The sequence below is a fragment of the Ictalurus furcatus genome, chromosome 5 (genome assembly GCF_023375685.1).
Source record: "Ictalurus furcatus strain D&B chromosome 5, Billie_1.0, whole genome shotgun sequence".
In the NCBI taxonomy this organism is placed as follows: Eukaryota; Metazoa; Chordata; class Actinopteri; order Siluriformes; family Ictaluridae; genus Ictalurus; species Ictalurus furcatus.
The window spans coordinates 21,730,152-21,755,934 of record NC_071259.1 but is presented as its reverse complement, the minus strand read 5'-3'; the positions used below and the strand labels follow the sequence as shown (position 1 = coordinate 21,755,934).

At 36.1% G+C, this 25,783-nt stretch overlaps 1 protein-coding gene across 2 annotated transcripts; it reads right to left on the bottom strand.

Annotated features, from left to right (window-relative positions):
• Window positions 1–108: 108 nt before the first annotated feature.
• Window positions 109–25,783, bottom strand: slc38a5a (solute carrier family 38 member 5a). Of its 2 annotated transcripts, none has more exons than XM_053625214.1 (16): window positions 25,477–25,783; window positions 16,142–16,268; window positions 13,442–13,526; window positions 11,909–12,024; window positions 10,932–11,005; window positions 10,679–10,771; window positions 10,468–10,546; window positions 8,604–8,686; window positions 8,354–8,412; window positions 8,057–8,212; window positions 5,223–5,302; window positions 4,464–4,564; window positions 4,207–4,322; window positions 2,996–3,140; window positions 2,763–2,866; window positions 109–2,401 (listed from the first exon to the last, which is right to left on the bottom strand). In XM_053625214.1, the coding sequence occupies exons 2-16, from the start codon at window positions 16,195–16,197 to the stop codon at window positions 2,300–2,302; spliced, it is 1,449 nt and encodes a 482-aa protein (XP_053481189.1). In that variant the 5' UTR covers window positions 16,198–16,268; window positions 25,477–25,783; the 3' UTR covers window positions 109–2,299. The 2 variants fall into 2 exon arrangements, with proteins under 2 accessions (XP_053481189.1, XP_053481188.1); XM_053625213.1 differs by lacking the exon at window positions 25,477–25,783 and adding an exon at window positions 17,716–18,046.

The window sequence follows — 25,783 nt, the reverse complement described above, 5'->3', positions numbered from 1 at the left end:
GTGAAAAGTCGTGTACACCTTCTCTTTATAAATGAAGCCATGTGATTAACACTGGAGGATCATTAAACTTAAAAAAGAGAAACTGTCCAGTCCAAATAAAGATAAAGCTTTTTTATCCCAGTTGTAACTTTATTGAACAACATGACAATGGCCAACTGAACTAATTACATAAGATTTTTTCCCCCACAATTAAATGTAAATATATACATTCATATTCACACAAATGGCATTGCTTTAGGCACTTTTAACAATCAAGTGGAAATTTAGAGAAATCTGTTAAATAATTTTCCCCCAGAAATGTTTAGATATAAAATGCAGACCCTGCATGAAAAGTATTTACAAATAACAAATAATTTATGTTAATTTTCATATTTTTACACAAATTCGTGCAGCAGTTTTGTCCATGTTGACAAAAGTTTATACAAAACTTATATAAAATCTTTTTAGTCCAGCCATTATAATATATGGCAACACTTTGGTCGAACGGGTCAATACTGTTTACATGACCTACAGTACACAGCACTTCAGAAACTGGTTCTACAGAGAAACTAAACATGTACGAAGACATGATGATTCAGTGTGTGTTGACAAAATAACCAGAAGCTGACAAATAAAAGTGCACGTTTTTTTTTTTTTACAGGAGTGTAATACCTCAGAAGTCATTTGTGTGGTGGTTTAGGAAACCCGTTGGATATCACTGGAGCTGAATGCAAGGGTTTTTGTTTTTACAAAACTAAATATATTTCACCAAAATGATATGGAAATGGTAATATTTATTTATTTTAAATCTCGCCTAGGCTTTCTTCTGGTGAAGACCATAATGGGTAAGAATTGTGTGAGGATTTCCTACATGCTGCATGCTATCCAGCTCGAGCATAATCCTAATCAGTTCATTTTATAATCAGATTTTGGCTGACAAGAAAATAAACCATTTTTAGAAATGTCTGGAATGAACTAAAAATAATAGACTTGACTTAATTGTACCATGTGAATGTTATATATATCATAATAAATATATTATGATGTTGTGGTCAAGTGTCCTTCACGTAAAAAGCATTACCCAACATTCTGTTACCTGGCTGATGGTAAAACCTACAGTACACAGGAAACTGAATATTTGTTTAACAATCTTTTGATCACAAAGTAGGTCAGAAGACCTCAAACAAGAAAATGAGTATTGAATGCATTAGAGTAAAAATGAGTAAAATAACAAATAAAGACAGAAATGACACTTTACAGAGTAGGAGTAATCTGTATAAGTAATCTGAGTAAAGAATCTGCATTTACAGAAATTAGTGTAACTTCTGTTTCCGTATTTAATAGTAAAGTCAGTTAAATCCCTCTGCATGTACTGTACTAATTCATTAAGATTTGCAGCCTTCCTGCACATCAAGATGTCCTGAAAACACACACATCATAGAAATATCTAGAAATAACTCTTACACACTTTACAACATATAAATACTCTCATCAGATTTAACAGAAATGACCTCTGAAGATGTCTTGCCATAATTTCGCTCGAATAATGACAAACTGCTCTTTAAACCTTCTACTGTGATGTGAAACACACCAGTTCTTTGTGAACATTTCCTATGTAACCAATATTTTACATGTTGTATTATCTTATGTTTTACACCTCTAAAATTGTAGAATATTTCTTTTTGAAAAATTCTCCCCAAAAGCCCACATTATTAATCTTTATCTACCCCAATATTATTTTAGCCTAACCTGTTTTCTGAATTCAGCTCAGTTGAGCTGTCTTTTATTTCAACACCATGCAGTTTTCATTTTCTTGTTGTAAAATGCTCTTTAGTATTTGTCTTTGGTCTTTATGTCATTACAAAATAAACGTGTAATATTCACAAAAAAATAATTCTTTTTTGACCAAAGACAACAGTACAAAAATTCCAGTACAAGCATAAATGGGTTAAGAAAACAAAAGTTTACTGTAAGGTTGTCGCAGCATTTATCACTGTTGTTTCTGCTCAGTTACGCTACTGAAATAAAATCGATCATTCCTGAATGAATGATATCCGTTCTGCTGTCATCCATCCATCCGTCCGTCCATCCAGCAGGCATCAGGTCCAGTATTTATAGTGGTGGTAGATTATGGGATTCTAATATGAAGATGACAAGTCTTATGTAAAGTCTTCACAGAGCATGTTTTACAGCGATGTGTCGTGGTATTTGTCGTGGGCTGCAGCATGCTCGTTTCTAGAGGTTCATGTTTGATGGGATAGTGAGGGAAAGTGTGTGTGCTTCTGTGTGCATCCTTACTGCACTGCTGTCCTGATGTCTGTTAGTGTCCTCGCACACTACTGTCCCCAGCCACCCACTGTATGGTGATGGAGGTAATGCTCATCACCATGAAGATAAAGCCCAGAGCTGCAAACATCGCTGCCTGAAGGACAAAAAAAATAGAAACAAATCTAAACATTTAAGATGTAATCGACAGATTAATTGACTATCAAAATCGTTAGTTGCAGCCCTAATCGTGATACACATAGTGCATCATAGAAATGTCCTCAAGTATATATATATATATCGCCCAGCCCTAGTTATAGCATATAGCATGAATCCAATTAAGTTTCAAATTTGTCTGTTGTAAAATAACAATAATCTCTGTAAAATGTGTGCATCTGACCTACACAGAACGTACATAAACTACAGAAACATTCATCATTCATGTTCCATCCGTGTTGTCCTGTGTAGAACTAAGTAGTATAGTATATATAGTATATATGGAAGTATAGTATATTTACCTGGATCTTTGGCCGAGATTTCAGTGGCTCCTGTTCTTCGGGTACAATGCGGATGTAGAATATTCCGGGCAGTATGAAAATAAGACTGGGTGCTGATGTGGCTCCTGGGAGGAAAAAGGTTTACTTTGTGTTAGCCCTGCACCATTATCATTATCACAAGTTTTAAATCATTCACTATGTTAACAGCCTTTAAACACAGCTGTTTCACAGTTCTAAATGCTGGAGGAGCTCACCGATGACACCAAAGATGTCTCTGATGTCGGGAACGAAGATGACGAGTATGTTCACGAGGGTGAGGAGAACCACAGCGATGGCGATGTGGCGAGCCCAGTGGAAAGGTTTATCGGGGAACAGCAGCTGCTGCACAGCACGACGGATCTGAACACACACACACACACACAAACACAATATACACTGTTTAACAAAAAGAAATGACAGAATTCTCTCACTTTTAAAGCATTCTGAACTATAATAGATTTAGTGACTAAAAAGGCGCATGTGTGTACAAGTATTTAGAACTTTGTGGAAACAAAAAGGATCATATCTCGCCATAATGACAAGATTTTTAATGTCCGCATAAAACCCAGTGCTTTAACAGCACTAAAAAAAGATCCAATTGATTATGCTTAGGTGAAGACTTGGTCTGCGTCCGAAATCGTGTACTGTGACAGTAAGTACTGTATTGAATTTGATGCATACGTACTGCACGGCTGTTGAAACAGTACATACTAATCAGTATGTGTGTGTATTATGACTACAATCCCGGACATACTACATCCGCCATGCTGGCATTGTCATGTGACCTTCGACATCATCATAACTACAAAAATCTTAAAGGGACCACCAGGTTAAAGCAACTGCACTAATGGAAAAATCAGTGAATTGAATTAGTAATGTAAAGTGGGCAGTGTTAACAGGCTGAGGTAAACTCGTTGCCGTTAGCTCAGCCAGCTAATGCATGATTGAGATCACAAAAAAAGGTTTCAAACGCTGTGACAACTGTTTTCTTGTTTTCTTTAAACCTTCAACAAGTTTACAGTTTATTCGGGTATTGTTAAAGTCCTGTTTAACCAAGGTTTAATACTTAAAAAGAGACGATTTTTTTTCTGAGCTTGTCCACACCGGATGAGCTCTTATGGGAATTTTTGACTGGCGTAGTGTTCATCGGTTGCATACTGCAAAATCTCGCCAGAAGCAGTACGCCATCCGGGTATTTCTCAAATACTGTTTCTCGCCTATTGAGAATTCGGACACACTAACCCTCTGCCGTGCGGCTTTTCGACTACTGTGTAGTAGGGTAGTACATAATTTTGGACGCATCCATAGTTAACTAGCTACATAAATCAATATGTCAGTGGAAGGTCCTCACAATGATAGAAAAACTAATGTGTGAGTATGTGTCTGTTTATGTGTGTGTGTGTGTGTGTGTGTGTGTGTATTTTACCGGGAAGAGAACGACAGGCACAGTGAGGGTGACAGCCATCAGCACTGCCAGGCGCACACACAGCATCAGTGTGTCATCAGTGCTATAACTCTTCAGGAGTTCATCATTTACAGCACCTACACACACACACACACACACACACACACACACACACACACACACACAAAGGTCACAGAGTGTATACAGCACATTTAGTGTCTATATTCAAGCATAAACCCTGGATATCATTTAATCTTACACTACTAGCACATGCTTACCATAGAAGGTGAGGTAGCCAAAGATGGCAGTTAGTAGGTACATGACGAACATGGCCAGTATGGAGATGTTAGCCACATTCTGCATGCGCTTCTTAGATGGACTAGTGTAGATCAACGACAGAATATGCACACGCACACACACACACACACACACACAAAATCAAAGGCATTCATTAGCAACCAACATAAAATAATCCCTTGACTGTTTAAAATAAATAACAGGTAACACTCTATATTAAGGTTCCCTTAAGTGACATTATTTAACACTTCATTTAACAAGAACATGCCAGGCAATTCATTAATGTTCATACCATTCATAAATAAAATGAAGCCCACAATGACCAACACGACCAATTAACACCATAACTAACCAGTTTGCTAACTGGAAAAATTCAGAGCTGAGCCCAAAGCAACTTTCAATATTTACATCTGGAGACCAGAGTTCAGTAACGTATTAGCACTTTGCAATATGCTGTAATTTATCTTTAGCTCATTTTGTGGACTTGTGTTTAGTCATGGATTGTAAAAAGATTCAGTGCAGGTATATTTCATTAACATTTAAACAAAGGGCAGTTAATACACATTGTAACTTGCTTTGTTATCATTATTTATGGATTATTAATATTAGGTTTAACACTTGCTAATGTTAAGTAAGGCATTAAATAAGGCTAGGCAAGAGAACCTTAATGTAAAGCGTTATTAAATGCATGTCTTAGGTGAACTGTTAAGTAGTTAGTGTGTGTATAATTAAAGACTTACTTTTTCAGTTCTGTGTAGATGGGCAGCACTTCAGGGTGACACACAAAAGCAAAAGCCAGGATAGGAATGGTATACGCAGCCTACATAACACAATGTAAACAGCTCATCAGCTTCAACAACTACTGTACTACCATTACAAACACTGCTACAATTATAACTACTACTACTATTACTGCTACCACGACTATAACTACTACTACTACTACTACTGCTACCACAACTATTACTACTACTACTATTACCAGTACTACTATTACTGCTACCACGACTATTACTACTACTACTACTACTACTATTACTGCTACCACGAATATAACTACTACTACTATTATTACTATTACTGCTACCACAACTATTACTACTACTACTGTTACTGCTACCACGACTATTACTGCTACCACGACTATAACTACTACTACTACTATTACTATTGCTACTATTACTGCTACCACAACTATTACTACTATTACTATTATTACTGCTACCAAGACTATAACTACTACTACTACTACTATTACTACTATTACTGCTACCATGACTATAACTACTACTACTACTATTACTGCTACCACAACTATTACTACTACTACTACTATTACTGCTACCACAACTATTACTACTATTACTATTATTACTGCTACCAAGACTATAACTACTACTACTACTATTACTGCTACCACAACTATTACTACTACCATTACCATGACTACTACCACTACTCCTACTACTACAACTATTACTACTACAGCTACCACGACTATAACTACTACTACTACTACTACTACCATGACTACTACCACTACTCCTACTACTGCTACCATGACTAAAACTACTACTACTACTACTACTACTACCATTAATTAGCGGTCAACCAATTGATTGGTTTATTGAATTAATTGGCACCGATAACCCATTGCTGGAACTATTGGTTATCAGCAAAAAAAAGGGTCCGCATTCATTATACAGCATGAGAGCGACCTCTAGAGGCAATGTCATGGACACTGACAAAGTGTTGGTTTTTTTTTGGATGTCAACATTTTAGTTCAGTTTGGAAATATATCTTTTATTTGCTTTAATATTTATTTATAGTTAATATACAGTACTGTGCAAAAGTCTTAGGCACTCTATTTTTTTTGTACAAATTTGTTATAGATTTTTTTTATTTTATGACTTCTACATTATCGAATCAGTACAAAAACATTTTAGCTTCCCAAACATTAGTTTTCCGGCACTTAATTAAATGTTACAGAAAAATGTTTGTATGTCATTAAAGAAAGCAGTATATTACTTAAGAGACACTTTTCAGACAAAAAAACACAATGAAAGCTGCTGGGTTTTGCTGCAAAAATAAGAAGCAGGTTTGACAGTCAAAGTCTCCAGAAGAACCCTGACTGGTTCTGCAAGATGCTCGATGAAACAAAGCAACTAATTTCCTTATAAAACTGCACAAACTGTACCTGAGACTACAATTATTATTTATTTTAATGCAAAGGGTCATCAGACCAAATACTGACTTTGTTTCATTTATTACTGTTTACTGCTCTTTGTAGTTTTTTTTTCAATATAGAAACATTTAATTTCATTATTTCTGAAGGCATCTTTGTTCAACAGCATTTCTTTGCAAGTGCCTAAAACTTTTGCACAGTACTATATATTAATATTTATATATTTTAAAAAGTATTGTACATTTTTATGGTACAGTCAGTACTGATTATTTCTGCAAAAAAGTTCAGCAATATTTTAATTCGAGTGTTATGTTTTCATTCGGTATCAATATTAAGTATCAGTTTCAATATGTCAGTTGATTAATCGGTTATCGGTAATTTCCAACTTAGTTATCGGTATCGGTAATATCCACTATCCACTACCATTAATACTATGACTACCTCTGCCATTACCCCAACAACCACTACTACAGCAAAAACGACAACTACAACCACTTCTACCATTACTACTATGACTATTACTTCCAATACCACTACTAGTACTACTACTACGACCATTACTACTACTTCCACTACCATGAAAACAACCACAACCACTACTTCAACTACTAATTCTGCTACACTTCTACAACCATGATTACTACTATGACTTATACTACTACTACCACAACTACAACCACTACTACTACATCTACAACCACTACTATGGCAACAACCACTTTTACCATTACTAAATGGTAATTTACCATGACTACTACTTCCAATGCCACAACTACAACCACTACTACTACCACCATTAATACTACTGCCAGTACCATGAAACAACCACTACTACAACCACTGCTACTACTTCAACCACTACTTCTACTACACTTCTACAACCATGACTATTACTATGAAATATACTACTACTACCATTACTACTATGACTACTACTGCCACTACTATTACAGTACTACTATTGCCACTACCACAATAACAGCCACTACTACTATTACCACTACTAACACCATGAATACTACTGCGTCTACTACTACCATTACTACTACAACAACAACCACTCATACTACTACTATTTCTACTACTACAACTGCAACTTCCACCACTACTATTAAGACTACTACTTGCACTATTACTACCGCTACGGCTACAATGACTACTACTTCCATTATGACTACCAATACTACTGGATGTAGGAATCTCTAGGCACCTCCTAGACATTTGAATCAGTTTTGATTCAGGGTGCAACAATACAAGTATAATATTTATGTGTCTTGATCTTTGATTGTTGTTATGGCCTACATTATGAATTTTGAAATATAAAAACTTGGGGACTTAATGTTGAATTCCTCTTTCATTATTGTACATGCGACAGAAAGCAGCAGTTACCTGCGGCGTGAGAGTGATCAGTTTCGCCTCACAGGTGTTGCTGTGTGTGTAATTAGTAGGGGTGTGTGTAGTGGTAAGAGGAGGCATATCAGTGGTGTTGGTGCTGATGTTGAAGGATTCCAATGAACACAGAGTCACAAACTTCTTATAGATGACCTATTGGACCATGAAAGAAGATATTTATTTATAAGTAATTGCATAAAAGGCACTTTAAATAAAACATATTCAGACTAGTTATTTATTAGACTGTGGTGCAGGAAGAGAGGAGAGATGAATGGATAAATGAACTTGACTCACAGATATGAGGAAGAAAATCATGCACGTGAGTGAGAAACCACTGGTGTAGCCAAGATACCCTGAAAGTGATATATTACAGCATGATGTAAATATGCAAATTACCAACAACCAACATTAATAGTTCATTATGGCAATCCTTCTGTAAGACGAAGGATTTCAAACACTCTGTGTCTCTGTAAGTGTGAATGACTATGAAATATGATGATGGGGAGAAAAAATGAGTAAGAGGGAAAAAGGGTGGTGGACGTACCAAGATGACGCATGAGGGCAAGCGGTAAGATTATACTGATACTGACGATGATGATGAGATAGCCTCCATTCACATACCACTCTCTAATAGGACACACAGGACAGGATGGTGGTTGAGAAGAGAAAAACAAAACAAAGCAAGCACGCACATTATTTTGAGAACTAGATATCCAAATTCACAAGAATCCATTTATTATATCATGAAACATTTTGTTGACCATCATACACTACTACATGTTGTGAAACATGAAACCTTTGGTTGACTGCGCATTACTGTGCAGTAAATCAATCCCTGGTGCTTTTTATCCCTTGGTGTGGTTTATTTAGGCAGGAGAGAACACAGAAATCGCACTGCGGTGTGTCCATCTGAACACAACCACACATGTGAACCCTTTCTTGTCTTTTTATTGTATTTGAAATTGACCTTTGCCATGTTGGTGTTTTTCTGCATTTTTTTTAGCACTGTTATTGTTGAAATGTATGGCATGTTAGGAGGAACACAAGACAGACCATATTTTTCTGTTATATGAAAATAATGCACACCTTGTGTGATGCAGCACGATGCGCATGCAAAGCTACCCCGGGAAGTATATTATTTTTGTATAACAGCACAGTCTGGAGTGTGTTACTTCGCTTATACCTTAATGAAGAACACGTCACGCATTTTTAACAGTGTGTAGTTAGATTTAAAGTTGTTTAACATCTGAGACACAAGTTAGCTCCGGTTCTTACGTATGTTATAGCTGCAATATACAGTTATTCCCTCACCAGCTTCTCTCTCTCTCACACACACTCACACAAAAAGTGCAGCCTGTCCTTTCAGCAAGAAAATGGAAAAAAACAGAAAGCATAACCAAGACTGAGAGCGCTTGCAACTAAGACTCCTTCCATAAATGTTAAATAAATGTATCTAAACAAAAAGCTTCACCACATCAACGATAATAATAAATACTTTGTTAAAATACTTAGTTTTTAAACCTATTTATTATTAGTCTGCCGTATGAGTCCCTGTGTATGAGCTGTTACTACAGAAACAATACCGCATTAGAACGGGCGCGTTAATATTAACCAGTCGTTCATGTTACAGCCGGAACTACCCAGTGCTGTTATACAAAATAATGCCCACTTTCTGACCAATCAGATTCAAGCGTTCAGCGTCGCTGTGGTATAAAACAATTTAAGACATACTATCAGTGGACTGGCCTATTCATGTAAGCATTTTCACATTTTTGTCTTGATGCGTGGCTATATTTTCAAACAAGCTGTTTGAAGCGATAAATGCGACGTTTTCAAAATATCTGTATACGTGTGGGTGGGGCTTTAGTGAGAATGTGATTTGCTCCTGAATCAATTCAACTGCAGGAATTAAACATGCCATGTGTCATGAGTTGTGAGCAGTAATTTTTTTGTACATGTGAGCTGTTAAACCGACCCATAAGGCGCAAACTGAGCCGAAGGACAGAGCTGTAGTGCCGCAGATATGCCACGTGTTCAAGATATTTGGACTGACAAACAAGAAAATAAAATAAACAATGACTGCGTTACAGTCATTAAACAGTAATGTTTTAATCTGGCTATTTATATAATAATAATCTAATCATTTATTTTGCGCGTTCTTTGTACTTCATATTGATTTTTGTGATCTATGCACACGTCAGCCAATGTTTTTTTTATTGCTTTTTGGTTCATTTACTTATAAGTAGTGTGAAACAAAACCAAACATCTAAGAACCAAATGTATCAATTCACACTCGGCAAACAGTACCAGATGTGAAGGGAGCCTTAAATATTATATAGGCTAAACATACCACTGTTTATGTCATGGTAATGATGTGAATAATAAAAGGAAGAAAGAAAACTTCTTACGAGTTTGTCTCTTTGTCCAACAGGCCTTTTATAACAGCTGGCAACTCCATCTTCACAATAAAGAGGTAGCTGGACATGGCTGTAGCGCAACAAAGAGAAAGAACAAGAAAGCCCCATCATGTGAAATGAGTAAAGGCATCACTACAGTACATATGCATCGCTACTAAAGTAGGTTGTCAATTCCAAATATTTTTAATCTCTTCAATCTCACCTCCGATGTTATGAACGGTTATAACGCAGGCAGCTAAGATTTTGCCTGCTGATCCAAATGCACGGTAACCCAATTGTTCATATGCACGAATCCCTAAAATAACAAAGAAACAAATTACATGATGTTATGATGATATTATAGAATTATTACTTTGTTTTAAATCACTGGTCATATTCGGCATAAATCATAATTATTATAATGATGACACAATCTGTAATTGGTGTAAATGCTCATTTGAGGACTGATCTCTTACCGACTACTCCAGCGCTCTTCAGCAGCAGGTGGATGGAGTACGCAGACAAAATAGCAATGAGGATGATTAGAATTCTGCAACAACAAATGAGAGAAACTAGTTTGTCAACATCCAGAGTTCAAGCAGCCATGGTGCTTTTTTGAATTTGATCCATCTGGCATTATAGTTTCTCAGTTACAAATGTACCGACAATGTGAGGCATAAATCTGCCCTGTAATCTCATTAGCAGCATTAGGCATCATCTGAAGCTGAGCTGTTTCCTGAGTAGCACTCGGCTCTGGATTACACTGCTGTCTGCTAGCAGCTCATAGCCACTAATATGAAAATGAATGTTAACGTATTGCAAGTGTACATACTGTATTGTTAATTTTGTTGTTGCCTAATGCTTTGCTGTGATCTTATGGAACTTCAGTACTGAAATATTCGCAAATGCTCACAAACTGTTAAACCACAATATAGAAATGCTTCTTTCTTTCTTTTCTCCCCAAAAGGTTCTTTTTAATGGCATTCTCCTTTAAAAAGAAGTCTTGTAAATCTTGTAACTAGAGTATGTGGAACGACACGTCACACACACGTTTGATCTAAATACGTGTAAGGCGGATACTGTTTCAAAGAGAGAACCCACATAATTCTCCCTCCCTCCTTTCGCTTTCTCTCTCTCACACACACACACACACACACACACTTATATCCAACCTTTACTTAACTGCGACTCAAATTTGATGGCATGGGAACACTTAACTGAGCTAAATATAGAAGCACCCCAACTCCAGACACTGACATTCTTTTACTGCACTGGGAATAGAAATGTTTTTGCTTTCTGATGTAGAATTTGGACAAACTAAACAATATACAGGAGCGGTTCCAGTCACTATTCAAGCCTTTACACATTTGTGTATTCTGAGCAATGACTATTAATTACAATTAGATAAGAATGTTCCACGCACACACACACTGTAAATGGCACTGTGACTCACAGAAAGAGGATGATGCCAGTGTTGGACATGGCATATGCTAGACCCAGAATGCCACTGCCCATGATGGCATTACTGAGATTGAAGATGGACATCCCAAATGACGTCTTCCCCACAAACTGTAAACAAACAAACAAACAAAAACATAGAATTTATTAATACCCTGACAAGGTTCATATTCAGTTTATTCAATTTTTAAAATGACATCACAAAATCACAAGGTGCATTAAAGCACATCATTCCTACAATCACACTAATCACAGTCCATAAAGTCTCATTATAAATGGAAATGGTCCTGTGTATCTGTATTAGACCCCTTTTCATTTAGGAATAAATGCATCCCACAGCAAAAATGAATAAATTACATAGTAATTTGTAAACTATGTAAACATTTTTCCCCTGACAGTTTACATTAATCAGTCCTTCCAGGATTTCCACGATTGTAGAAATCAACGCAAAGTCAAGCAAACCATAATATTTACAGGAGCTTGCAATTTTTCTAGAATTTTCAAGATTTTCTGCAGATTTGGGTCGACACACGTCATGTGATTTTCAGTCAAAACCCTCTTCGATTCACGTGCCTCAAACATGAGCACAGCTAAAAGGTCTTATTTACCAACAAAGATCACTTCGAAAGACAGTGTGAAATGGCAATTTCGCTAAGTAGTTTTCCACAAAAAAAAAACAGCCGCAGCAAAATCAAACATTTTTCAACAATCACAAAAAAAAACTTTATGATATCCTGTACGGACTGATTAATTTTCACAACACATTTAAAGAAAGGCTTAGCATGAAATTTGAGACATAAGAAATATTAATGTCCTGCTATGGAAAGTATCATTACTGTTAAACCACTTCAATTCAAACCTGCTGCATTGAACTTATCCAAGTACAATTCCATTAAGCACACATAACACTACTAGATGTGCTGTGCAATCTGTAAATATAAACTTAAATAAGCTACAAATAGGCTATTTGATATTTCTGATTAGATATTTTCAGAAATGTTTGTATTTATAAGTAATCAGTTGAGTGTACAAACTTACTTCACACAACTGTTACAAAATTAACATAACTGCATAATTGCATAACTGAGCTCCATACATGAAAAAAAAAGAAAAGTTATAGTATATATAGTAGACCCTATACAATATATACTGAAAGAAAATGGTGATTCACAGCACATTTAACCCTGCGCTTCACTGAATAACCTGTTCATCAAGTAGAAACACACATAATACCCTTTTGTTTTCTGTTGGCTCACAATGCTAAGGTTGGTCAAAGTTCACCTAAATAAAGCAAAAGTAACTGCAAATGTGTCTTTCATATCCTGTGTCCTTTCCCCTTTACTGAATAGGCTTGTGTGGGCAATTTTAGGTCTGACCGCTGTTTTAGGTGAGATAACAAAAGTGTAGTTTTCACATGTCTCCTATATCACTGTAGCCAAGGGTCAGAAATCATAAAATGCTCTAGCTAAATGTGTATAACAAATGTGAGAGATTATGTGAGAATTTGTCTGCACAGGATAATACTTACATCTGTAAACTCAGTTTCTTTCTTATCATTAGTCTTCTTAGGTAGGAACTCTTCTCTCTCAGCCATGTTCTCCAGATGATCAAACCTAGGAATCAAACAAAAAAACACATGCACATGCTTTTTCAATGCTCAGAAAAAAGAAGGGAAGTGCAGATTAAATTAGTCAGAAGTTTATTTTTTTCTAGCAAGTCATGTTTCCTTCCACATTTTATTGCACTACAGCTACATTCTGCCACCCATTATTTCATGCCATACTCCTACTGCACAAGTATTTACCACTACACAGAATTTGTTCAGATAATGTACAGTGGCTTGGGAAAGTATTCGCAAATTAACTTTAAAAAAGCTGAAACTGAAATTTAGGATTTGGGCAGTTTCTCCCACTGTGGCAGATCCTCTCAAGCTCAATCGGATTGGATGGGGAGCGTCTTTTGAACTGCGTTTGTGATCTTCAGGCCTCTCCACAGACCTTTTATGGAGATCAAACCTGGGCTTTAGCTGGGCCACTCACCTTCAGCCACTCCAGAATTGTCTTGGCTGTAGGATTCATCTTGTTGTTGTATTGAAAGGTGAACCTTCACCCCACTCTGAGGTTGTATGCACTCTAGAGCAGGTCTTCTACAAAGGTTCTCTGTATTTTGGCTACATCCATCCTTCCCTCAACTCTGACCAATCTCCCCATTCCCACCACTGAGAAGCACCCCATAGCATGATGCTGCCACCACCATGTTTCATCGTAGGGATGACAGTGCCAATACAGCTGCGCTTTTATGGGTATTTGCCAGTCATGTCCTCTTAATGCCCAATGCCACCAATATCAGCAGTGATCAAGTCATTAACATTAACTAGCAAGCTAAAGCATCTTCCCAACTAGTTAAGACTAGCTATAAATTCTTCAGTCAGAGTGGACTAATTTAGTTCATAATTACGCTAAAGTTTATTAGAGAACATTGAGGCTGTATCTGTTCTTCCAATCTTGATGATACATTAATAAGCATTTTAAATTACACATAACATTACATGCTTTATCTGGTTTGTCTTATAAGAAATTGAAACTGTAGACACAGTAGTAGATTTTATCGGAAACATGATATGTGTGGGAGTTTTGGCTAAGAGAGAGGTATAAATATTAAAATGAAAGAAATTATCTACTTTTGTCTATATTATGTCTATATCGTCAATCTCAATTAGTATATCTCTCTGAGAGACACATAATTGGTTTTATTGGTAATGTGTACTTTCTAATGTAATATGTTTTATTAGGCTCTGTTTCACATTTTATCATGGATTTGTTCAGGTCACCCTAATCTGAAACTGCTTCAACAAAAACAGTGAAAGCAAACAAGATCATGTGTACACACAAAACACACATTCACACAAATTTTGTAAATACAAATTGTGTAATCTGTAAATACAGATTACTTGCTCAATTATCATTTTTAATGTTAGTCAGTAAAGTGCTTTAGATAAGCTAACTTATCTATCCGTATATGCTAAATTTACAAGATAGCTATGTTCTAAGTTAGCTTAGCTTACTTTTAACAATTAGACCCAAGTTGTATGTTTTAACTTGAACTAACACAATATAATGTCACTGAGTATTACTTCTTATATTTTCCTGGTTGCTTAAAAATTTTCAAATACAGGTAATGAAGATAATGCTTTCATTTAATATGTAAGAAAAATCATTAAAACAACTTTGTGGCTCTTGTACAATTTCAAAGTGTTTCTAGAACTGTAGTATCCTTTTCCAATAATTCATTTCACTTATTCCTCCATCTTACTTAGATTTTATAACTCCAGAAGATTCCAGAAGATTCAATCTGAACCCATTTCTTGACATTTAAAATGTTAAGATGACGAGTTAAAAAAAAAAAGGACTGGCATTGTATCTTTTTAAAAAAAACTACTGAACTACTAGGTGAAATCTTGTCAGTGTATCGTCTGATGATTACGTCTGTTAGTAGGTTTTCTTTCAGTAGAGGGGTATAAAATAACAGACTGCTCCTTTAAAAAGTGCTATAAGTTGCTTAGATGTCTTTTGTGGGTTAGACTACACACATTTGAATGTCAATACCAATCAAAGCTAATGTTTCATATAAGAAAACAGATTAACTTCATTTCAAGATCATCTTTGGGATTAATTTATGTAATACAAACCTTTGCCTTGTGAGCAGCAGCAGTAAAGTTTTAGCTGTGTCATACCTGCTCAGTGTAATGCTATACCTGTCCACCAGGGGCAGAATGACCAAAATACAAGGTTGCTGTTTACTAATTAGCCTCAGGTGAAACTCATTCGTCAACTGCCTATTTATATCAAGTGCACAGTCATGCTTGGGCTGGCTTAATTTGTGTGCAAGTCTTGCATGGGGTATATGTTTTTTATTTTCAGGTTTTGGATTCTATTTTTCTTCACAAAAATAGCTTTTTTCATAATTCAGGGATGTTTTGCAGTGAAGTTAGATGTGAGGTGAAAGTGTTGCGATAAAATGTGTTCTATGTATCTAAAATCCTTAAACATTTTTTAACTGTCGACTCATGAAATAGTCTTTGCAACTTACTCTAGTAGTGTTCGTGTAGCGTTACATAGTCCGTGACCATTTGAATATCTTTATAATGCTGACTCATCTTTGTAATGTTATTTGGGAGTGAAATACAACTGTAGAGCGTCATGTTTTGTTCTGAGAGCTTTAAGCATACCCATCCTCCTCGCTCCTTTTCTCACAGTGGCCATTCACCATCTTGTCAAGCTCCATGTTGTAGTGAAAGAACAGAGATGCTTTGGTTGTTCACACGCTCCTCTAAGGACAAATTCAGAAAATGATCTCTGGAAAACATGCAAAAACAAACATTTAATACAAGTGTTATAGTTTACAGAACAAACATATAGTGTTCTCAGAACACACTGAAAAAACATGTAGAGCTCAACATCCAGACTGGAGTACAAGCTTTGTGCTCATTCACAAAAACATGTAATATCCTTAATGCATAGTGACAAGGGGCCTGGGATTTGTACATTGTTAGGACTAGATGAACAGTGAATCGGTGCTAAATGGGGGGTGGGAAAAAGGAAACCTATTAAAACCAAAGACTGTACCCAAAATTAAGGTTTTATTAGTGTGAGCATTTGATGTCAAAAAATAATGCATGTTTTATAAATTTTAGTATAAACTAATCGCGTGTGTGCATGAGATTTGCATACATACTGCTTTGTTTTCTTCTCAGTCCTTTTGCTTGAACCTATTGTAACTAAAAGCTAGTTAAGCACAGTGCCGTATAGTTCTGTAATGTATAGTTCTGTTTCGATGAAAAAAAGATTGTTTGATTTCTGACACATGATACAGTCTGAATAAACCGTTACACCTTGTTTGTAAACAATAAGAAGGAATAGACTCCTAAAGAACTACCGGTAATGCAAATGTGTGGTAGGTGGACGTCAAATACGCTCCACCTTCTTTACATTAGACACTGGGCTGAGAATGACTGTGTAGATGTTGAGTGTGTATCTTGGTGTGTAAAAGCAAGTGTTGCCTTCCACAGGTAAACATCAAGATGTAGCAACTGGCATGCTGGAAATGACTCGGTTCATGTGTTCAGCATCATCACGTCAAGTATTTGTGAGACAGAGAACGACTGTAAGCTTGTGGCTCAGGAAATTTTAAAGTCCCAGACAGAATTAATCAGCTTTTTGGAGAACATTCCTCTTAGTCCCTCATTCATTCCTTTCTGTTTACAGTGTATGACTCAGGGCTTTGGAGCGTCACACTGAATCCCTTCTATAATTTCACTGAAACGCCAAAGAAGGAGATGTTTCTGACTGCTTAAACACCATAATAAAGATATCAGTGAAACTCTGATATAATTTGTTTCCACAAACAGTAACACACATTAGTTCCTATTATGGAAAATTATGAATATAAACAAAAAGAGAAAACATGCCTTATCAAATTCCAACCTTCAGTCATTTTTCCATGAACTTGAATGTAAACAAAGGAGATAAGAAGCTTAAACCAGTCCTTTAAAGAGCATATGAAATTACGTTGTTCCATCCAACAGTTTGATCAATTATTAGCTCAAATGAGGAACATACTGTAGTCTCTTATTTAAAGAGCAATTCAACAAAGCAAATTAATCCTTGCTCTGCCAAAAACTATACTCTGTATATATATATAATATATATAGCATTTTTAACACCAGGATTAGCACTAAGTGCTTCTTCCTTTTTCAAATCTGGTCTTAAAATAAAATGTAGAAACAAGAAAATATCAACTAACCACACTATGCGATGGGAAACTGTAGCAGCAGGTCCGTCTTGAGGGCGCGTGGCTCGTGTCTGATGCAAGACTCTGTCACTATTGACGCTTGCTCTACCACTCACTAGCGCTCCTGCCAGGAAGAACTGATTCATGCAAACCGAAAGAATAACTCGCAGCTGAGAGCTACACTCCTGAACTTCCTTTCTTTCCTTCTTTTGCTTCTGTGTTTCAAGAGTTTAAATTTGGATCTTCTGGATGGTATAGGTTGCTGTGCCATCTGTCACACACTCTATACAGCAGTCTAGTTTTTCACCTCATATCTGTCTTTACACAAACGCAGTGGAATAAGTGGGATTAACCCAAGCATATGTAGAAGGTGTGTGTGTGTGTGTGTGTGTGTGTGTGTGTGTGTGTGTGTTACTAGACACTTAAACAAAGGATTTCCATAAAGCATGTGTGCACATGTAAGTGTTTTTGTCTGTGAATGACAGAAAGAAAGAATGAAATGATATGAGACTACCTGATACTGGTAGGTGTCTGTGTGTGTTTTGTTGTATGTATCCATGTGTGTGTGTGTGTGTGTGTGTGTGTGTGTGTGTGTGTGTGTGTGTGTTTTCATCCTGTTGGTTGTGTAGCATTTGTAATGAGATTAAGAGCTCAGACTTTTTGAAGGTTACCATGTGCTAAGGTTACCAGGTGTACAGTGAAGTACAGTAAACACACACCAAACTTTAACCACTAGAAAATCTGTTACCTTTTTTTTGTTTTTTTATCGAATTATCCCTTTTAATATATTCTAGGTCAAATGTATTTTTCATTTTTAAAACAAAACTGCAGATTGCTTTCTGTATGAGATCTGATCTCTTAAACTATTCATTATAAAGTACAAACAACCGTTGAATTTGTTGGGTATAATAAACATGGGTTCGTGCTGCTCATAGTAACTGCTAATATGCGAAATATAATTTTGATGTGATCATGTGACCAGCTCGTTAGCTTACAGTCATTCCTCATTAGACTGTTATGGATATTGAAATCACATGAAAGCAATTGGAATTTGAATTTTAGAACAGACTGTGTGATAATGTGTTCTCCATGGGTGCGTCTCAACCAGCTCCCTAGTTTAGTAGTCAGGACATTGATAAGGGAGTTGGCCATTTTAAAGGCCATCTCAATCGCAAAATCCTTCAGTACATTGCAATATGTGCTCCCTAAAAAATCCCACAATGCACCACAAAAACCAGGGAGAATCAATGCTGACTATGTTCCCTTACTGGAAATGGCGTCACGTTTTCTGAAGCCTCTCAGCTAGAAAAAAACTGGGGACGAACTCTCGGCCGACTTCGTCTACAAATGTAAGTAGCTTGTTATCGCTGTTGTAGCTCTCAAATCATTATTACGTTAGTGATTTGAACTTTATTTTTAACATTCTATATATGGTTTGTTTGCATCTAACCGCTTTAAAATGTTAAATGATTTTAAGAAATCCACTAGCTAGTCTACGATCCTGCTTGAAATACCATGACAGAAACGCATGTGACAAAGCTAACAAATTTATGACATAGAATGTCAAAGATATTGGTCCTGCTTGTTGATAAATGTCAGTGGTGATGTTTTATAATGCCAGACATTGAGTCATCAGCGTCCCAATGTGTAGTGAGCGAGGGTCCTTTCCAGTGACCCGAACCCGTGTACACGATATACTGATTCAAGACCTAGGGAGCTGATTGAGCCACACCCCATATCAGATTATATGATGAAGATCTTCTCTTACAGTAGACCTTAGATTTGAAAACCGCTAAATTCTGTCTTCCCCCTACTAGTGTCTTTTAGACACACATCAAAGCTTGTCTGACATGGCTTGACTTTTTTTTTTTTTTTAATGCAACTTCAGAGTAGTAACACATCACACCACCCTGTCCTTCAAGAATTTCCTATAACAGCATACCCTTTTCCTCTATTATTCCTTATTTAACACCCTGTAATAAAATACTGCCAACTCATCTGTATTAAAACACAGCTTGGGTCTTCAAACACTCTGAATACAAATGATTCATTATTAACTGACTAACAACAGTGTAATAGATAACTAAGGAGCGTGATTGATCTCAACCTTACAACAATTCAGAATTTTATATCATATGACTGTAACACTATGCCCTTAAAGTGAACTGATATTGTTTGTGCTTTTCATGACAAGCTCTTGTGCGCAGTGTATAATTAGTGGTTATATGAAAGTTACACAGGATGGTTGGGTTTGGGTGTATGATCAACTGAGTGTGTAGACGTGGCTCTCTCTGTAAACTTTTATTCTGGGTGCCACACACACAAACAAATACACACACCACATCAGCAGTGCTCTGTATTATAAAAAACATGTTAGTAGTCCTCAGTGTAGACATAACATCGACTGGATAAATCTATATTTTTGTACTTTAAATGCTTAATCACCGTTCTAACAGTGATTTCAAATTACCAATAAATGTCCAAAGTATATACTAATAGCACAGCAATTTGCCAAACCTCACTTTTAAAAAAATATATTAAACAATGTACAATAGTACTTTTTATCAGTTATTGTTGTATTTAATGTAGTCCATGAAAAACGTTTGTTCCTGTTATCACTTATGTTATAGCAGCTATAAACAGTCTTTCAAAATAATACATTGTGTAACAGAGGAACCATAAAGTGAAAAGATTTCTATCCTGAAAACTTCCCCATGTCTGACACCTTAGTTACTGCTGTACCTCTGACTGTTAGAAAGCATTGACACTAGAAACTCCTTCCAAAAATTATTTATATATATATATACATATACACACACACACACACATATATGTGTGTGTGTGTGTGTGCAACGTCTGCCATACAAGTCCATGTGAATTAGCTGTTACTATAGAAACAATACCCTATTAGCACAAGTACATTGACATAAATTTGTTATTTGAAACACAACTAATATGCTGTTATATAATATTTATCAACACCTTCTGACCAATCAGAATCAAGAATACAACAGTGCTGTGACATAAAAACCATTCAATTTCGGGCTCCTGAGTAGCACAATAGAAAAGTGTCTACTGTATTGTGTATCACTTTATCGAGTTGAAAATACTACAGCCAAGAAATCAAAACTGGCTGTGCTCTCTGGGTGGGAGGGATGGCATTTCTCTCTCTCTCTCTCCCCTTGAAATCACAGAGACACTAGCCAATCAAGGACGTCTGTGAAGTCACGCATCTGGCTGGGGGCGGATAGCAATTCCTTCCGTGTGTGTTACGCTGCTCTGTGACTCACCATGAGCAGCAGTTTGAAAAAATGCGACTGGCTGGCTTCAGGGAGGAAGCACGTAATAGCTTCAGCCTTTCTGATTGGTAGCTGTCATATGACGGAGACCTGACTGGTGAGTGGGGATTGGCCAAGATTAAATTAGTGAGAAAATCAGGGAAAAATCCCCCAAAAAAAGAATTCACTATTATGTTTCCATACATGTGCAGTCATTAAACCCAGGTTCTCAAGTGGCACAACAGAAAAGCGCTTGCCCAACCGATGGAATATCCTGAGTTCAAATCCCAATGATATCATAGCCATCTAGGACACCAAGACAGCATCACTGACCTTGCTCTCTGTGTCGGGTTGGCATTACTCATCCCCCTATTGATTAATGCTCCACTTTGCTAATCGAGTGTCTCATGAAAGCAAAAGAAGTGCAGATAGCATGGGCAATTACTGGGAAATAAATAAGGTATTTTTAAAAAAACCACAACATTAATTACCAATAAGTTCCTAGATTTAATCAAAACACAACATATTTTAATCATGACCCTAATCATGGTCAAAAATCTACCATGTGAACTATTTACACTTACAATATGCCTTGGAATACAGTGAGTTGTAACTTAGCCAGTTTTGTTAAAATGTATAGTAGATGACATGATTTAGTACATTAGTGTACAATAGTGCATTATTGATTATTTACAGTCCCCTCTGGAAGAATTGGTACAGCAAGGCCAATTCTATTGTTACTGCTATACTTTGATGTCATTTGGGTTTGAGATCAAAAGTAGAATATGAGACGACAGACCAGAATTTCAACTTTCATTTCCTTATATTTACAGCTGGATGTGTTAAACAACTTAGAACGTGGCACCTTTTGTTTAAACCCACCCATTTTTTCAAGTGATTAAAAATATTGTAACATGAGACTGATAGGTGTTTCCTGCTGCTCAGGTGTGCCCTGTTAAATTGATTGTTTAACAGGGGTGTCAAATCTACGTACGACAACAATGTACTAAAAACTGAAAAGTTTTTCCTTTGCATTTTTGAAAAGTTTCGTGTACAGATGTCAATGTTGTGAAAACGATCCCCATTCACACGGATCCGTGAAAACGACTAAAAATTATACTAAAAAAAGGACTAAATATTATGCATGCTAGGCCAGTAGCTGGCGAAATAAACACTATGCGCCTGCGCACATAAGCGTTCATCACATCAACATATCCGCCATATTGATCCGGGCAAGACTGCCCTATAAACAAATACAAGTAAATGGGGGAGCTGTGGCTTTTCTGGATAAAAATCACAATAACATTTACATTTCTCAAACGATTTCAATGGTTTATAATCTACATGGAGTACAAAAAAAGTTCTGTCCCCCCAGTTACTTAGAATCTCAATAGTTGATTTGGAAATTTATTCATTGTCATAAGGAACTGTGAAAACTCACGCTTGTCAAGCAGAGATTTGGCTTATTTTTCTTGGTTAATAAATGCTGAGATGTCCCTAATGTAATATAATTTAATTCATTGTGGAAATTGATTTTTCTGTCTTCAACCCCATCTTTTAGCTTTTCTTGTGCTACAGGTCAGAATTCTGTTAACAAAGCTCGTTCATTTTTAAATACTGAAAAAAATCACAATAGTGTATCTTTAAGTACTAATAATTGACCATCATTGTACCAAAATGGAACAAAATCGGCAAATACAAATCAAATAGTGGGACATTGGCAGTCAGTCTGCTTTCTATATTTTATTAGCAATAAAAGTTTACAGATATCCTTTAAAACAGACAATTACAAAGATAATTATAAGATTTTGAATACCCTTCATCGGTGTAGATGTGGGTTAATAATTTTGGGTATGTAACAGCAGCACAAACATAGTCCTATAGTCCTCCATTGTAGTTTTGAATAGGGATGCACCGAATGTTTGGCAACCGAAATTATTCGGCCTTTTCGGGCCGAACAATGACGTGTTTGATGACGCGACCAAATAGCCTAGCAACCAGAGTGAGACGCGTGAATGTCACGACCTCGATGAGGGGGCGCGCGCATGCACAAGCTGTGGACACGTGCGTTTGTTTTGTTTCTGTTCCGGAGCATGTTTCTGTCACGTCGTGAGACGTAAGGGAGTAGAGTACGGAAGCAGGTAAAGACGTATTTATTTAAGGGCAGGCAGACAAATCCTATATCTACTATAATACTCCGCGAGGTTTACAAGGACACGAGCGGTATATATCCTGAATATAATCAGCCGTATATAACCGAATAGAACCATTTTTTGCACTCTTGTCAATGCACTTTTTTGTTGTAGGCTACAGAGTGTTACATTCTTTCAGCAGTCAGTTATAGGCCTAACATAGGCTATTCAAGGGGGGCTCAAAGATGACCACATAAAAATATTTTTATTTTAGTAATTTATTTATTTAAAGTTATATTGTGCCTTGTTGGTAGCCTATGCCTGCTGGAATGAAAAAAAAAATGTTCAGTGTTAAATAAATATTTTGAAATTGTACTTTGAAAAGCAAGACAAAATAGTATAAAGCACATTTTGACTATTTATTTTATGCAATGGTGAAAAAAATGGCAAAATAAATGGAAAAAACGCGAAAAAACGTGTTCGGTATTCGGCCAAGTTTTTCTTTATATTCGGTTTCGGCTTTGGCCAAGAATTTTCATTTCGGTGCATCCCTAGTTTTGAATGTCTTGCGTGTTGTTTTGAAGCACACACGTGCATGCCTATAGACTGAACACATAATACCTGTGCACATTGTTTTCACAAATTCTCGTTTTGGTACATTTACACGGAGACGATAACGGCATCGTTTTCAAAAACTTGCACTTTGAAACCCGTTTTCAAAAGCTGCCGTTTTCAGGCCCCAAAAGATAGCATGTTCAATACTTTTTCCCTGTGTCATTCCGCTTTATTACACAAAACTTTATTTATGGACCTTAATGTTTGGATTTCTTTATATGTGTGGATTTCTTGCGTTAATACCAAAGTGAAAATTTCATGTGAATAGCCTCATTGGAAATATATTTACTGAAAAAATGTTGACGTGTTCAATACTTATTTCCCCCGCTGTGTATCTCTTAAATCTAGACTTACAGGCATCAGCCTCCTTTTCATTCTTACCCATATTTTGTGAGATATTGACCCCTGAGATATTGAGATATGTCTTCTTTTTTTTATTATCAGAAACTGCATGACAGAATGGTTCTTAAATGTTGTGAGAGCAGGATATGGCCGTGTCTTTACCCATGAGTCAGTGTGGAAATAGTAGAGTGAGTCACCGAGCACATGTGGCTTTCATGCTGAGAACATTATAATGTTCCTACAACAGCATGGCTGATTCTTTTAAACTGTTAAACCTATTTATTATTGGTGCCTATAGTTTATTTTAATATATATATAGATAGATAGATATATGAAAAAAAAATGATGAAAGGTGGAAGCACTGCATATGTAATGGAAACATTAATTGTTTGACTATGAAAGCTAAAGTTGATTGATTTTTTTTTTAATATACAGCCTGTATAATGTTTAATCTATATATGGGGAATTTATAAGTATAAAATATATAGTACAGCTCTGTGTATATAATTACAAATGTCTAGTTTCAAGTATCACATGTTATATGCCAACATACTGAATAATAGAACAGTGCAGATATGTTTGTTTTTTCACTTAGACCTGGCCAGAATTACCCTAAAATTCATGGGAAATTCAGACCAGATATAACAAAGGAACATGTTCACTTCTGGATAAATTCACTGAAAATCAACTAGATCTGATTACATACAATAAAATGAGCTATTATCATGGTTGGTTAAAAACAGATGTGTGTGGACATGTTGTTATATCTTGCTGGAGATCAGGTGTCCTCACATGGAGAGGAGTATCTAACAGTTTTGTCCCTGTGAGGCATTTGGCCAATACAAAAACTGTATCTTATGGTTGAAAAATTTTTTTTCATATTAGCTACTGAGATTAAGGTTAGGGTTATATTAAGAGTAATAAGTATGTAAATGAAATGCCCCATATATTATATATATATATATATATATATATATATATATATATATATATATATATATATATATATATATTACTTGTGAAATACTACATATGTACACGTGTTATCACTGAGCGCGTGCAGCCAATCATTAAAGGAGAAACTCTCATTCACAATTTTTTAAAAAAAATATTCGTTCACAATAATTACACACACAAAATGTTTACTAAATATTACATTAAAGTAAAAATCAAGAAGCAGGAAGAGTAAAAAAAAACTATACATGTGCAAGTATCCAACTAGAGACTGAAAGAGACTGACCTGTGAATAAGCTTTTAAATGTATTTAACATTAACAGTATACTAAATTAATATTTACATAACAATTACAAACTAATAAAAAACTATTAAACTATACTAAGATGCTTTGCTTTTAAAAAAAAATTCTGCTAAGCTGTTATACGAATTCATTAACAGACTGTCCTTACCTTTTTAAATATACATATATAACCGTTCTGAAGTTAATGTCTGGTGGCTTCCTCTGTGTTTGGATAAATTTTTGGCGATGGAGAATGGACCGGGCTGGACGGACAGATGGATGGAGTCAGAGAGACAGATAAAGAGAATGAACTTGAATATGACATAAAGCAGGCGGTGGGAGAGGAAGAGAAAAAGCGCGCACACGCTGACGGTTAACCAACTTCCTGCTTTTTAGGTCACAGCTGTGTGCTTCAGAAACACACCGCCCTGCTAATTCAATGTATTACGGTATTGCGCACTATTTTATATACAGTT

Coding starts and splice junctions, on each gene's coding strand:
- slc38a5a (XM_053625214.1), bottom strand. CDS start 16,197: ATGGAGCTTGACAAGATGGTGAATGGCCACTGTGAGAAAAGGAGCGAG. Junction 5,303..8,056: donor TGATCACTCTCACGCCGCAG/GTAACTGCTGCT, acceptor TGTGTTATGTAG/GCTGCGTATACCATTCCTAT. Junction 4,323..4,463: donor TGGCTACCTCACCTTCTATG/GTAAGCATGTGC, acceptor GTGTGTGTGTAG/GTGCTGTAAATGATGAACTC.